At 37.9% G+C, this 12,722-nt stretch overlaps 1 protein-coding gene across 1 annotated transcript in view; it reads right to left on the bottom strand.

Moving 5' to 3' along the window:
• Positions 1 to 3,947: 3,947 nt before the first annotated feature.
• Positions 3,948 to 12,722, bottom strand: part of LOC131957776 (inhibin beta A chain) — a 25,676-nt gene continuing 16,901 nt past the window's right edge. The window contains exon 2 of the mRNA XM_059322548.1: positions 3,948 to 4,986. Coding sequence (XP_059178531.1) covers positions 4,052 to 4,986 — 935 coding nt within the window. The 3' untranslated portion in view covers positions 3,948 to 4,051. The remainder of the gene's footprint in view (positions 4,987 to 12,722) is intronic.

Here is a 12,722-nt window from a genome sequence, read left to right as displayed (position 1 = left end):
GAAACAAGTGAAGTCTACTTCACTTGCCCCATAGACGTCAGGTTTGAAAGGGAACGTTTTGTCTAGGAGACTATTTTATCTCAACTTTTTAATCAATAATGGATTTTAATACATAGACCTTTTCTCTTAAACCTTTGATAGAGACTGGAAATCTATCGCCCGTGTTGCATGAGAGTGGAGACCCATTACCACAGACCAACGTAAGGCTTTTCTTAACAAAAGCATGTATGTAATAAAGCTTCAGTCCTGCTTTAGGTATGTTTATGACGTATTTCTGGAAGATTATAGATCGAAATGTAAAGACCGAAGCGGTGCAATAGCAGGTAATTTTATCTGGGATTCCCGATCTTCTTTTTTTTTCTACAAAAAACAAAAAAACAAAACAAAAACAAACAACAAGAAAAAAACAATAAAAAAAAACTAAAAAAAACCCCCGATCCTCTTTAACGATGTAATAAAGACACCTACAGATTCAAGTAAGCTAAGTCTTCTCCAAATATCTGTCCATCAGGGTTGTCTTCTCTTCGGGGATATCTGGGTGGTCACTGTTTACTTATTAACATTAAATAATCTCTATAATAATTTAAACGCGGTACTAAAAAAAAACAAAAAAACAAAAAACAAAAAAAAAACAAAACAAACCCAGACGAAAACTTGATTGAACACCAAAACTTTATTCATCATATCATCAACATCATCATAAATATTCGAACATCATTCACATCAAATATTTACCTCAATTCTCGAACCCATTTACGCCCCTTACCACACGATGAGCGTAAACTCGATTACTCTCTCACGAAGACTCATAGTAACACTCATAATCAAGGAAAACAACATGACCAATCAATAATTAACAAGTGAACACAACACTCTCTTAATTAATAAATACATCAACTGTTGTCTTGTATGCTTATTAAATACGACAAAAAAAACAACACTCGTCCCATACGTTTCAGTTAAATTTAAAGTAATACATGCATATTTTATCATAATGACTGACTGAGCAAAAAAAAAAAAAAGAAAAAAAAAAAGAAACAAACATCGGAAGTCACGTAAATACTCTCTCTAAATATCACGCAGAGACGCGCAGGAGCATCTCATTTCATGACGTCAGAGATCAATCTACCCTCGCAATGACGTCATCACAACTTCGTCTCCTCGTGCAGTCACCCCTCCCTCCCCAACCCCCTACGCGTAACGTCATCCCATGTTTATTTTTAAAATTATAAATTTTTTGTTTTCTCGCCACTGCTTCATATAGTGGACATCAAATAATGAGGCGATTCCGAGTTGTTTTATATTCCACTTCAAGCATCGAGTTTCGCTTGTTACAAGGTGGAGTCAGGCGAAAGTAGCGCAATTAAAATTACATTTCACAATCCCCGTATGGAGTCACCGCGTATTGATTAGTGCTCACACATGGTGGGTACGTTCTCCTAATAGAAGTTCATTTACAAGGGTTGGTTTTTTTTGTACATGGCAGATGATCACACAATATATGCATAAAAATTACATATTATTTTGTATAAACGTATATATATATATATATATATGCATATATATATATATATATATATATATATATGCATATATATATATGCATATATATATATATATATATATATATATATATATATATATATATGCATATATATATATGCATATATATATATATATATATATATATATATATATATATATATATATACATATATATATGAGTGGGTCACACACTGATTTAATGCGATCGCTCTCAGTTTACTAAGCATACTTTCTTAAACGAGATATGATTTTAAATTATCTCAACAGTTTTCCTTTTCACAGTTTTAAATTAGATTTGGTCAAATTTCGTATTTCACAACCACTATCGCTCAATCTTGTTGCATTGGTGCCAATATATGCCCACTTTTTCCTCTTTATGTCTGTATTGGTATCGCATTGTTTATTTATAGTGTCGGATATGTGAAACTAGAAAAATTGTTGTGATTAATGCTAGTTCATACTGTCGGTGAAATTTAAAATAAATATACGAGAACAACCAATGGCAGGAGTGGTGACAAATACTAAATAAAAGTGTGTCGTTAAATTTTCTCAGCGATCTACTATTTATTTTTTTAATTGATAATTTTAATAAAAAGCTGCTCGTTCTTTTTATCTAAATTACAAAATTTAATTTTTTCAATTATCTTTATAGTTGTCCCCCTTTATCCGTTATTTTCAGTATCTTATTTATTGTATTTTCTTACCTCCCTTGATTGTTTTGTTTTACTATGTGGAGCAGTGGTCTGAAACTACAATAGTGTGAGAACAGTTTACAATACCATACCCACACTGAAGAGTTACCCAAGTGTTATTTGCGCACAGGATCACACAGATCATTATACATATCACACAGATCATTACACCAGCGATAATTTTACATATCACAAAGGTCATTACACAGGTGATATTTGTACAGATGATCACAAAGATCATACAACAAAACGTCAACATCGTATTTTATCGAACACATCAAATTCACAAGTTGTCAACAACGCCTTGAAAAGGTCACACACCACAATAATTGGTTTGCAGTCTTGCCAAAAAAATAAAAGTTTTAATGAACTGTTCAAAAATAAACACACCTGTGATCAAAATCATATTTCATCGATATCACATTTTCAATATTACAACAAAAATTAAATTAAAAAAAAATAATCATCTACGAATCGTATCGACATTTTTGTTTTTAAAACTGATAATTAATTAGAAAATCTAATTAAACATGAACTAGGAAAAAAAAAGATAAAACTCATACATTATGCCAGCTTTGAAATTTCTAAAATTTAATATAAATATGATTAATAAATACATCTGTATACTATTTACACGCAAAAGAAAAGTGGAATTCGTGAGATTCAAAAAACAGTGAATAATTTAATTAACGACATTTTTCTTTTCAAAAAAATTCGCAGGTGACCATCACTGGTCTACATATCCAAGTAACATCATAAGCATAAAATATAACAATGGCAATTATTAAAATAAAAAGCCAACATGTGACATAATTAATTAAAGACAACAGTAATTATCAGTAGTGGTCGATGGATTTCAACAAATTTCGGCGCCTCATCACAAGAAGCATCGCTGAGAAGGGGGAAAAAATGGAATAATGGAAAAAAAAAATGGATTTCTCTGTTGTAGGCTGATATATTGTCAAGAGCTCTAGTGACTAAGTAATGGACAGTTAAAGCCGTTCGCAAAGACTAAATCATGATATGCATTAATGCCATAATTGTTTAAAAATAATTTAACCTAAGCATCTTGACTTAGAAGACTAAATAATGATATGCATTAATGCCATAATTTAAAAACAATTTAACCTAAACATCTTGACTTAGAAGACATGGGTTTAATTTTCTGAGATTTGGGCAATATCAAATGGCGTGTGTGAATTATCTTACGGATTAATCTCTATATATGCAACTAATCTAATCTCTATGTATGTATGTATGTATGTATGTATATATGTATATATGTATATATGTATGTATGTATGTATGTATGTATGTATGTATGTATGTATGTATGTATGTATGTATGTATGTATGTATGTATGTATGTATGTATGTATGTGATTTTGTGTGTATGTATGTATGTGTCTATGTATATATCTGTGTAGGTATGTATATATGTATTTATGTGTGTATGTATGATTGTATCTAATCCTTAACACACACATATACATATATGTGTGTGTATGATCGTTAACACATTGTGGCTAAACCACTGATCCCACCCAGAGCTTACTAAATAGTCTAATTAATTAACGCTGAGTCTAATTTACTTAGATCTATATTGCAACGAACGCGCATTGTAATATTGTTCTAACAGTAACAGCCTGAAGTTTTCAATAAAAAAAAAAAACCAAAAAAAAAAAAAATCGTCTTAAAATGCTACACTCTTTGATCAGATTGAATCAAGGGCGACTACTCGCCAAGTTTTGAGACATACACCGTGAGAGTATTTCAAGAAACAACACCGGACCGTTCGGACTTCCGTGGGGTGTTCAGTAACACCGGCATTTCGCCACCACCATTTCCGGGTACGTTGTCATGACAATTTCACCTTCAACGTCAAGGTGCATGATTTCAATGGACGTGTAACCGTTGGGGGCGCAGACGGGGGCCGGGATATTAGGATTTCTTTCGTGGAGTAATCCTTTGATTCCTGAAAAGGTGCTCCCGATTTTGAACTGCCTGGGGCAGCCGCCTTTGCAGTAATACGCATCGAAGCCTTCAGGCGCCAGGACCCAATCGCTCCAGCCGATTTCCTCAAAGGAGATGTAGATGCTGTGTTTGCAGCAGAGGTCACGGTGACATGCCGTCTCCGTCGTCTGTCGCTTCCGCCGGGATTTTCTCAAGTCTTGTGTCGCCGTGGTCAGTTCCAGAACCGCGTCCGTGATGTTCAGATACCGGCTGCCGGAATTACGAGCCGTGCGGTTCAGCAAACGACGGGATCGAGAGTTTCTTCTCAGAAATTTTCGACGTCCGCCATTGGTCAGCGGACTGCCTTGACCTTTATCCCCCCTGTTGTTAGTACCCAGATCGAGGCTGACCTCAAATGTCAAGAACCGGTCGCCGCTTTCGAAAATCTCCGAGAGAAGTTTCGTCTCCAAAGGAATCTCCACATCCCTGTTCAAGATCTGATCGTCTGCTAACGTGGCTACAAGCTGACGCGGGAACAGCTCCCTGGAGGAGTTACTGTTCCCCAGCCTCCTCTTAATGTAAACGTTAACGGTCGCAGGTTTCGCGAACAGTCCCCGGTCCCTTTGAAGAATATCTTTCTGTAGTCCAATGCGCATGCGCAGTAGTGCCGACTTCATGACCAAGTCCAAATAAGGAGCCTCGGGCGTCTGAAAGTTGGCGTCAAACGAGAGAGTTCTTAGAGAGATGGTTGGCGGCTGGTTGGCCGAGAGAAGTACTGGTGTCTCTGTAACGACGGCTGTGGAATAAAAACAAAAATATAATTTAAATTTTGACTTATTAATTTTCTTCTTACACAAAAACCATCAATGGCTACGATTTCGGATGGGGGACCCAATCTTTTATGGTACCAAGCAGCCTACCAAAAAAAAGTAATTTTCTACATTTCGTTTACATTAAAAAGTCTTTTTTGTTTTGGCTTTTAGGGCTTCATTTCTATTTGTATAAATCCTCGAGTTTTTACTTTAGTAAGACAAACTTTGATTGGCTGTATGGTTGGTCACGAATTCAGTTAATATAAAACCCCACTTCTACATTTCCGGTAAATATTTTATTCCATGGCATTGAAAACTGCTATTAGATAGGGCGCATCTGCAATTAAAAAATAACAATTTCGCTCGCATTTTCTGTAATTTCCTGTAATACTATGAAACGTAATCACCACCAAGTTCAGCCATGTTTGTTTACATTAACCATATTGCTACGAGAATAAAACCAAACTGATTTGCATTTCTAAAAATGAAAATCTGTTCAGTTAAAAACAATAAATTCGAATAACCTTTAAAAAGTCCTACAAATACCACACGATTAAGTTTTTATAATCACATGTTTAAATATGACTTCGCACTACAAAAGAGTAAATGAATCGCCCTTTTGAAAGTCCGATCAGATTAATAATTTTTTAGTTGTTTTGATAATATGTTAGAACAGTTTATATTTAAAGTTTTAAATTTTTGTTTTTGAAGGTATATTATGAACGATTTATTTCGAGGTCATTTAAAAAAAAAACCTAGCTGGAATATGATCTATAGTAAATTTAATTATAATTTTTTAAAATGGTAAAAGTGCAGCTAGCTGTAAACATAAAGACAGACAGCTAGATCTATATCTAAAGCTACAGGAAAACAGATATCTGTACATTAATTTTTAGTAACCGTACTAAAGCTAATGCTTTATAACACAACGACAAAGTTTGCATGCCCAAACCAAGATTTAAAAAAAAAAAGTTAAAGCTCCCCTTTAAGAACAAACGATCCAAAGAGTAGAAGAAGTAGAGTACATGTTTCTTGATCTTGGCATATGAAGGGATGGTGTGGTCAACACTATGCCCTGCTGCCTTTCCTTTCTTAAGTTAGGTACTCGTCAGAGCTGGGTGGACTCATGGACGTCCTTCAGTCTCGAAAACGGACTGAGATCCGAACTTGAGACCTTCGAGACAGCAGCTGAGCGCTCTACCGCTCAACTATGCTATCCAATAAGCCAACACCGGACACAGTTTAAAACCTTTATTATATCACGCTTTTACATCTAAGTACACTTCATCTAAAAGTAAGGAAAACGACAGAAATTTCCATTAGTTATAACAGTAATACCATTGTTCGCTGAAATACATGGAAACGATTTCTCAACGACAAACGTTAAATCTACTTAGCTCGGGAATTTATAATTAGCGTCTTTTATTTTTAGATTCGTTTCATTGACATTTTAAAAGCTTGGTATTTTAAACATTTAATTACGATTTAAAATAATGTGTATATTTATTAGTATACTAGGGAACTAGAGACCTTCGGGACAACAGCCGAGCGCTCTACCATTCGACCATACCGACCCATAATCCTACACCGGACGAAGTTTAAAACATTGATCATAGCACGCTTTTACAAATAAACTCAAAGTAAGGAAAACGAAAGAAATTTCCATTAGTTATAATAGTAATACCATTGTTTGCTGAAAGGCAAGGAAACGATTTCTCAACGACAAACGTTATAACTACTTAACTTTTTTTTAGAAATCGGGAATTTATAATTAGTGTCCTTTATTTTTAGATTCGTTATATTGAAATTTTAAAAGCTTGATATTTTAAACATTTAATTGCGATTTAAAAATAATTTGTATACTTATTAACTAATATTTTTATCTATAATTTATATATATATATATATATATCCCAACTAATATTTTGCAATTAACTTATTAGTAAAGTAAAAGTGAGGTTCCCTCTTTGAAGCTGACGGTCAATGGTGCAAGTGAAGTAGAATTCACTTGTTTTTCTGACCTCGACTTATGCAAGGATAGTGTAGTTATTGTTTTTTTTCGATGACTTATTTAACATAAAGTTCGATTTAGAAAAAATTACAAATTCGTGCGTTGTCATCGGAAATGCTATAATATAAAGATATAAAGGAAGCTGCGCTAGTGGACACGGGTGACCAGATTTGACCACAGTACCACATCTTTAAATAGCTTGTGATAAATCTACCAGCTTTAAAAACTCTCCCTACCCCACGACTAAATTGCCTGTGACTCCCCCACCCACTACAGATCTACCTGTGACTCACCCCCCCACTACAGAACTGCCTGTGACTCCCCCACCCCCCACTACAACTACCTGTGACTCCCCCACCCCCCACTACAACTAACAACTACCTGTGACTCCCCCCCACTACAGAACTGCCTGTGACTATCCCCCACCCCCCACTACAACTACCTGTGACTCCCCCCCCCCACTACAGAACTGCCTGTGACTATCCCACCCCCCACACGACAGAACTGCCTGTGCCTCCCCCCCCCCACTACAACTGCCTATGACTCCCCCCACTACAGAACTGCCTGTGACTCCCCCACCCCCACGACAGAACTACCTGTGACTCCCCCACCCCCCACTATATAACTGCCTGTGACTCCCCCCCCCCACTACATAACTGCCTGTGACTATCCCACCCACCCCCACTACAGAACTGCCTCTTACTCCCCCACCCTCACTACAGAATAGGCTGTGACTATCCAACCCCCCACTACAGAACGTGACTCCCCCCCACCTCCACGATCAAACACACGATAAAACATAAAATCAACAAATGAAATAAAACTGTTTAAATATTTAATGCCCTGGAGTTTAGCTTGCATTGTTCAACCGACGGCAGAAACGAACACACAAAAAATGCAGAACAAAAGAATGTTAATATAGATTACAGATGTGTATATGTGTGTTTGTATGTGTGCATGGGGCTATTTAAAATAAACATTTTTAAGGTGGATGGATAAGATTACAAAACGTTCAGCTTGTTTTTAGACTCAAATTTTTAGCATTTTATTATTAAGCTAAAAACATGTATGCCTTCGCAAGAGAAAACTTTAAAATACGAAAGTTACCGGAGAAAACCGACGACGCTTCCGAAGATTGCCGAATAGGCCGAAGAGGAAAACCAAAGCAGTTTTAAAAATATAATACAGTTTAATCTACTGTTTTCTAAATAAAACCAAAACAAATAAAAAACAAACAAAAAGACACAAAGAGATTTCTAAAATTTTAACCCACACCTTTATCTCCCCCTCCCTCTCTACTCTCTCTTCGTGCCGACCACAATCCAACATCCGACGAACAACGAAACGAAGACAACCCCGTATTGAGAACGAAGACAATCTCCCATTAAGCAAAACGAAAACAACCTTGGCCCGCGTGCGTAAGTGGGTGGGTGGGTGGGTGCATCACATGACGACACGGGTAAATACAGGTAAATGAAGAGATTCGGAGGCGGTGATTCAGGTGAGAGACACGTGCGGAATGTCTTTGATCAACCTGGGTGTCTGTGATTCCTCAGCGATCTGCTGGCGGGGGAGTTATCTTCCGCTGATTGCCGTATCTATCGCAGTTTGTTGGTCATTATTTGTGTGATACACAGCTTCGGTTGGTCATTATTTGTGTGATACACAACAGTACAGCTTCGGTTGGGTCTTATTTGTCTGATATAATAAAACAACAACTTGTACGTTGGGTTATTTTTTTTTAATTATTAAAGGGACACACAACACTCCCCACTGGGTCTCATTGACATTCAACACTGGCTTCATTATGGCCGCATTGACACCAATTTTGGGCCGCATTTGATAGACATAAGGGCCGCATTTGATACCACATAAGGGCCGCATTGACACCAATTTAGGGCCGCATCGACAACAAGTTAGGGCGAACATTGATACCAAGTTAGGGCCAATATTGACACCATAATATGGCGGCATAGACATCAACTTAGGGGCGGATTAACACCAATTTAGGGCCGCATTGACACCAATTTAGGGGCAACATTGACACCATATTATGGTGGCATTCACACCACCTTAGGACCGCATTTTACTTCACCCGCACAAGACCCTCACATCACCCCACACGAATATTAAAGCCTCACCTAACAAACGTTTGGTAGAACATGTCCCTATTACATCATCAACCTTGACCTTCCCTCCCCCCTCCCACACACTTTCTCATCGTCTTCTCCACCATCTCCCCACATCTCCTCACCATCCTCTATTTCCTCTCCTCCCACTCTCCACACACCATCGATCTTTTGCTGACTCCAATCCCCGCTTCATAAACAAGAGAACAAAGATGTATCAACACATCTCGTTCTCTCTATTTCTCTCTCTCAGAAGTACTTGATACACTTAAAATCTAATTAAAATATACTTCACATCGCTTCCTCTCCGACACAAAGATCGCATACATCCCCAACAAATTAAAGCTGTTTCAGAACGATGGTTATTTCGCGATGCTAATTACATCTTTAATTATTTTGCGCTTCCAAATATTAGACAAATTATCCGGCTATTGACGTTGTTGGCTGCGCATGCGTAAACATGGTTCGCTGATGACGTCAGCAATAACTGTTTGACCTTGCTTTAATGAGACGATATTTAGAACATTTAGGGTTTCTTTCAGGCAGTTTTATCCCGAAGGGGGGTGCACTTGAAACTTTCGGTAGGCGAACTGACAATTATTGGAGCGGGGGTGGGGACACTGGTTCAAATGTATATTTCCTATATATTTCCTGTATAAATTATATATTTTTTCTATTTCAACCAATGGGGATGTGAAGGACTGAGGTCTTTAAGTTATTAATTCTCATTCTACCAAATGGTTAGGTCCCAACTATCCCAGCCAAAACATTAGGTCCTAACTACCGCAGTCAAAACATTAGGTCCTAACTACCGCAGCCAAAACATTAGGTCCTAACTACTGCAGCCAAAACATTAGGTCCTAACTACCGCAGCCAAAACATTAGGTCCTAACTACCGCAGCCAAACCATTAGGTCCTAACTACCGCAGCCAAAACATTAGGTCCTAACTACCGCAGCCAAACCATTAGGTCCTAACTACCGCAGCCAAAACATTAGGTCCTAACTACCGCAGCCAAACCATTAGGTCCTAACTATCGCAGCCAAAACATTAGGTCTTCTCTACAGATCATTAGATCATCATTTCTCCAACTACCTAGTGGTTAGGTCTTAACTACAGCAACCAAAACATTAGGTCCTAACTATCGCAGCCAAAACATTAGGTCTTAACTACCGCAACCAAAACATTAGGTCCTAACTATCGCAGCCAAAACATTAGGTCTTCTCTACAGATCATCAGATCATTATTTCTCCAACTACCTAGTGGTTAGGTCCTAACTACCGCAACCAAAACATTAGGTCCTAACTACCGCAACCAAAACATTAGGTCTTAACTACCGCAACCAAAACATTAGGTCCTAACTACCGCAACCAAAACATTAGGTCTTAACTACCGCAACCAAAACATTAGGTCTTAACTACCGCAACCAAAACATTAGGTCCTAACTACCGCAACCAAAACATTAGGTCTTAACTACAGCAACCAAAACATTAGGTCTTCATTGCCGCAATCAGAACTTCAGGTCATCAATTCTCAAACTACCACGTCATTAGGTCCTTGATACCGGAGTCAAAAGTTCATCAAGTCCCGACTTTTTTTTTTAATCAAGTCATTAACTTCTCACATCCGGTTACCAAGTAATTAGGTCTTCACGTGCAAACTACTTACAAAGAACCTCAACCTACTTGCCACTGTCTGAAGCAAAAAAAAAAAAAAAAAAAAAAAATCCCCACTTTTTAGCTAAGTCAGATTTTAATCAATTTAATTTAATTTAATGCATAATCTTGCACATCAAAATAATCCACGCAAGCTAACTACGGCAGCAAAGTCTCTCAGTGCTTTTTTTTCGCCTAGCACTGTTTACAAAGTGCAGCTCAAAATTCTTGAGTCGGAAACCACTGCCTATCACTGCCAGAGTTCTCCATTCAATTCAATCACAGTTGCCTCCCCTCCCCCTTCTTTCAACAAAGAGTTTTAAAAAAAAAAAACCACCTCACAGGTGAATGGTGTTCACCTTATCTAAACAATGTCGTCTGCTAATCCTGAAATAGATATTTATAATGGAAAGATGTAAAACAAATTCTCTAATCGGCGACTCATCTCGACCCAATTCCGGAGTCCCGGAATACCGGAAGCGCTTGTTTTTTTAAATGCCGCACAATAGGTTCCAACCGTTCCGGCATTTCTCATCGCATTGGCGTCTTGATATGTGGGGCGGGTCGAAATTATTTTTTCTTTATCGGGACACTTACTCACGAGATTGAATCTCGCACATGCACGCGCACACGTAAATGCTACTGGAAATTCCCAGATATTCCGCCGCGGCATTACGGTAATCTGCTTTTATTAGAGTCTTGATGACAAGATGATAATCAGATAGCTCCTTTAGTCTATCTCTATTCATTATCGTTTTTTATTTATCAATTTGTCGGGGTGTATATATATATATATATATATATATATATATATATATATATATATATACATACATATACATACATATACATATATGTTCTTTAAAATAGCGTATGGTTATTTATTAGATTTAACTTAACTTTAATATCTCGTAGATATTCAAACACAATGCCGATTTTTTTTTTAAACTTGAAAATATTAAAATTTCTATATGAGTATGAGCAACATACATGATACATTTTCGATATTGAGTTTTGAGGGCTGGGATGGGGAGGAGAAGCGAAGTGGACGGGGGACGGAGACGACGTCGTCGCGGTACTGACCATCTTGTTTTAGTGCCTTGATTTACCTGGGGCTGATTCCACCGGGCCGATGAATGTGACAGCCCCTTGCGAGTGAAACGTACTTTGATTTCAATGCTGTTCAACCCAACATGTTGTATTCCGTAAACATCCCCCCTCCCCCCCCCCCCCCTCCCCCCAGATAAACACAGGCTGGAATTCGAAGAAGCGGCCAGAGAAGTTTTGAATATCTGGGATGTTTTTCAAGACATCTGGTCGGCACTGGCCGGCGGGCGGCAGGTAAACAGCTCGTGCTGGTGAAGGACGTCCTGGAGGACATGGAGAGGACTAATCGCCGGAGGGGATAGTTTGGCAGGTGACGTCATGGCCAAGTACAGTAGGCCGATGTGTCATCGGTCGCAGATTACAAGAATTATAGGCCGATAGATGTTTGGTCAAATATCACAAGAATTTTCAGGCCGATGTGTCATCGGTCGTAGATGACATGAGTTTACAGGCCGATGTGTCATCGGTCGTAGATGACATGAGTTTACAGGCCGATGTGTCATCGGTCGTAGATGACATGAGTTTACAGGCCGATGTGTCATCGGTCGCAGACTACAAGAATTATAGGCAGATTGATCTTTGATCAAATATCACACGAATTTACAGGCCGATGTGTCATAGGTTTACAGATGATAAGAATTTACGGGCCGATGTGTCATAGGTTTACAGATGATAAGAATTTACAGGCCGATGGATCTTTGATCAAATATCACAATCATTTACAGGCTGCTGAGTCTTTGGAAAATATGACACTGATATAAAGGCCGATATGTCTTTGGTCAAATATCACAATGATTTACTGGCTGATGCGTATTTGGA

Source organism: Physella acuta, unplaced genomic scaffold (assembly GCF_028476545.2).
Source record: "Physella acuta isolate Inbredline_101_S28 unplaced genomic scaffold, ASM2847654v3 ptg001265l, whole genome shotgun sequence".
NCBI lineage: Eukaryota > Metazoa > Mollusca > Gastropoda > Physidae > Physella > Physella acuta.
The sequence above is the reverse complement of the archived record's forward strand: the minus strand, read 5'-3'. Positions and strand labels throughout refer to the sequence as shown.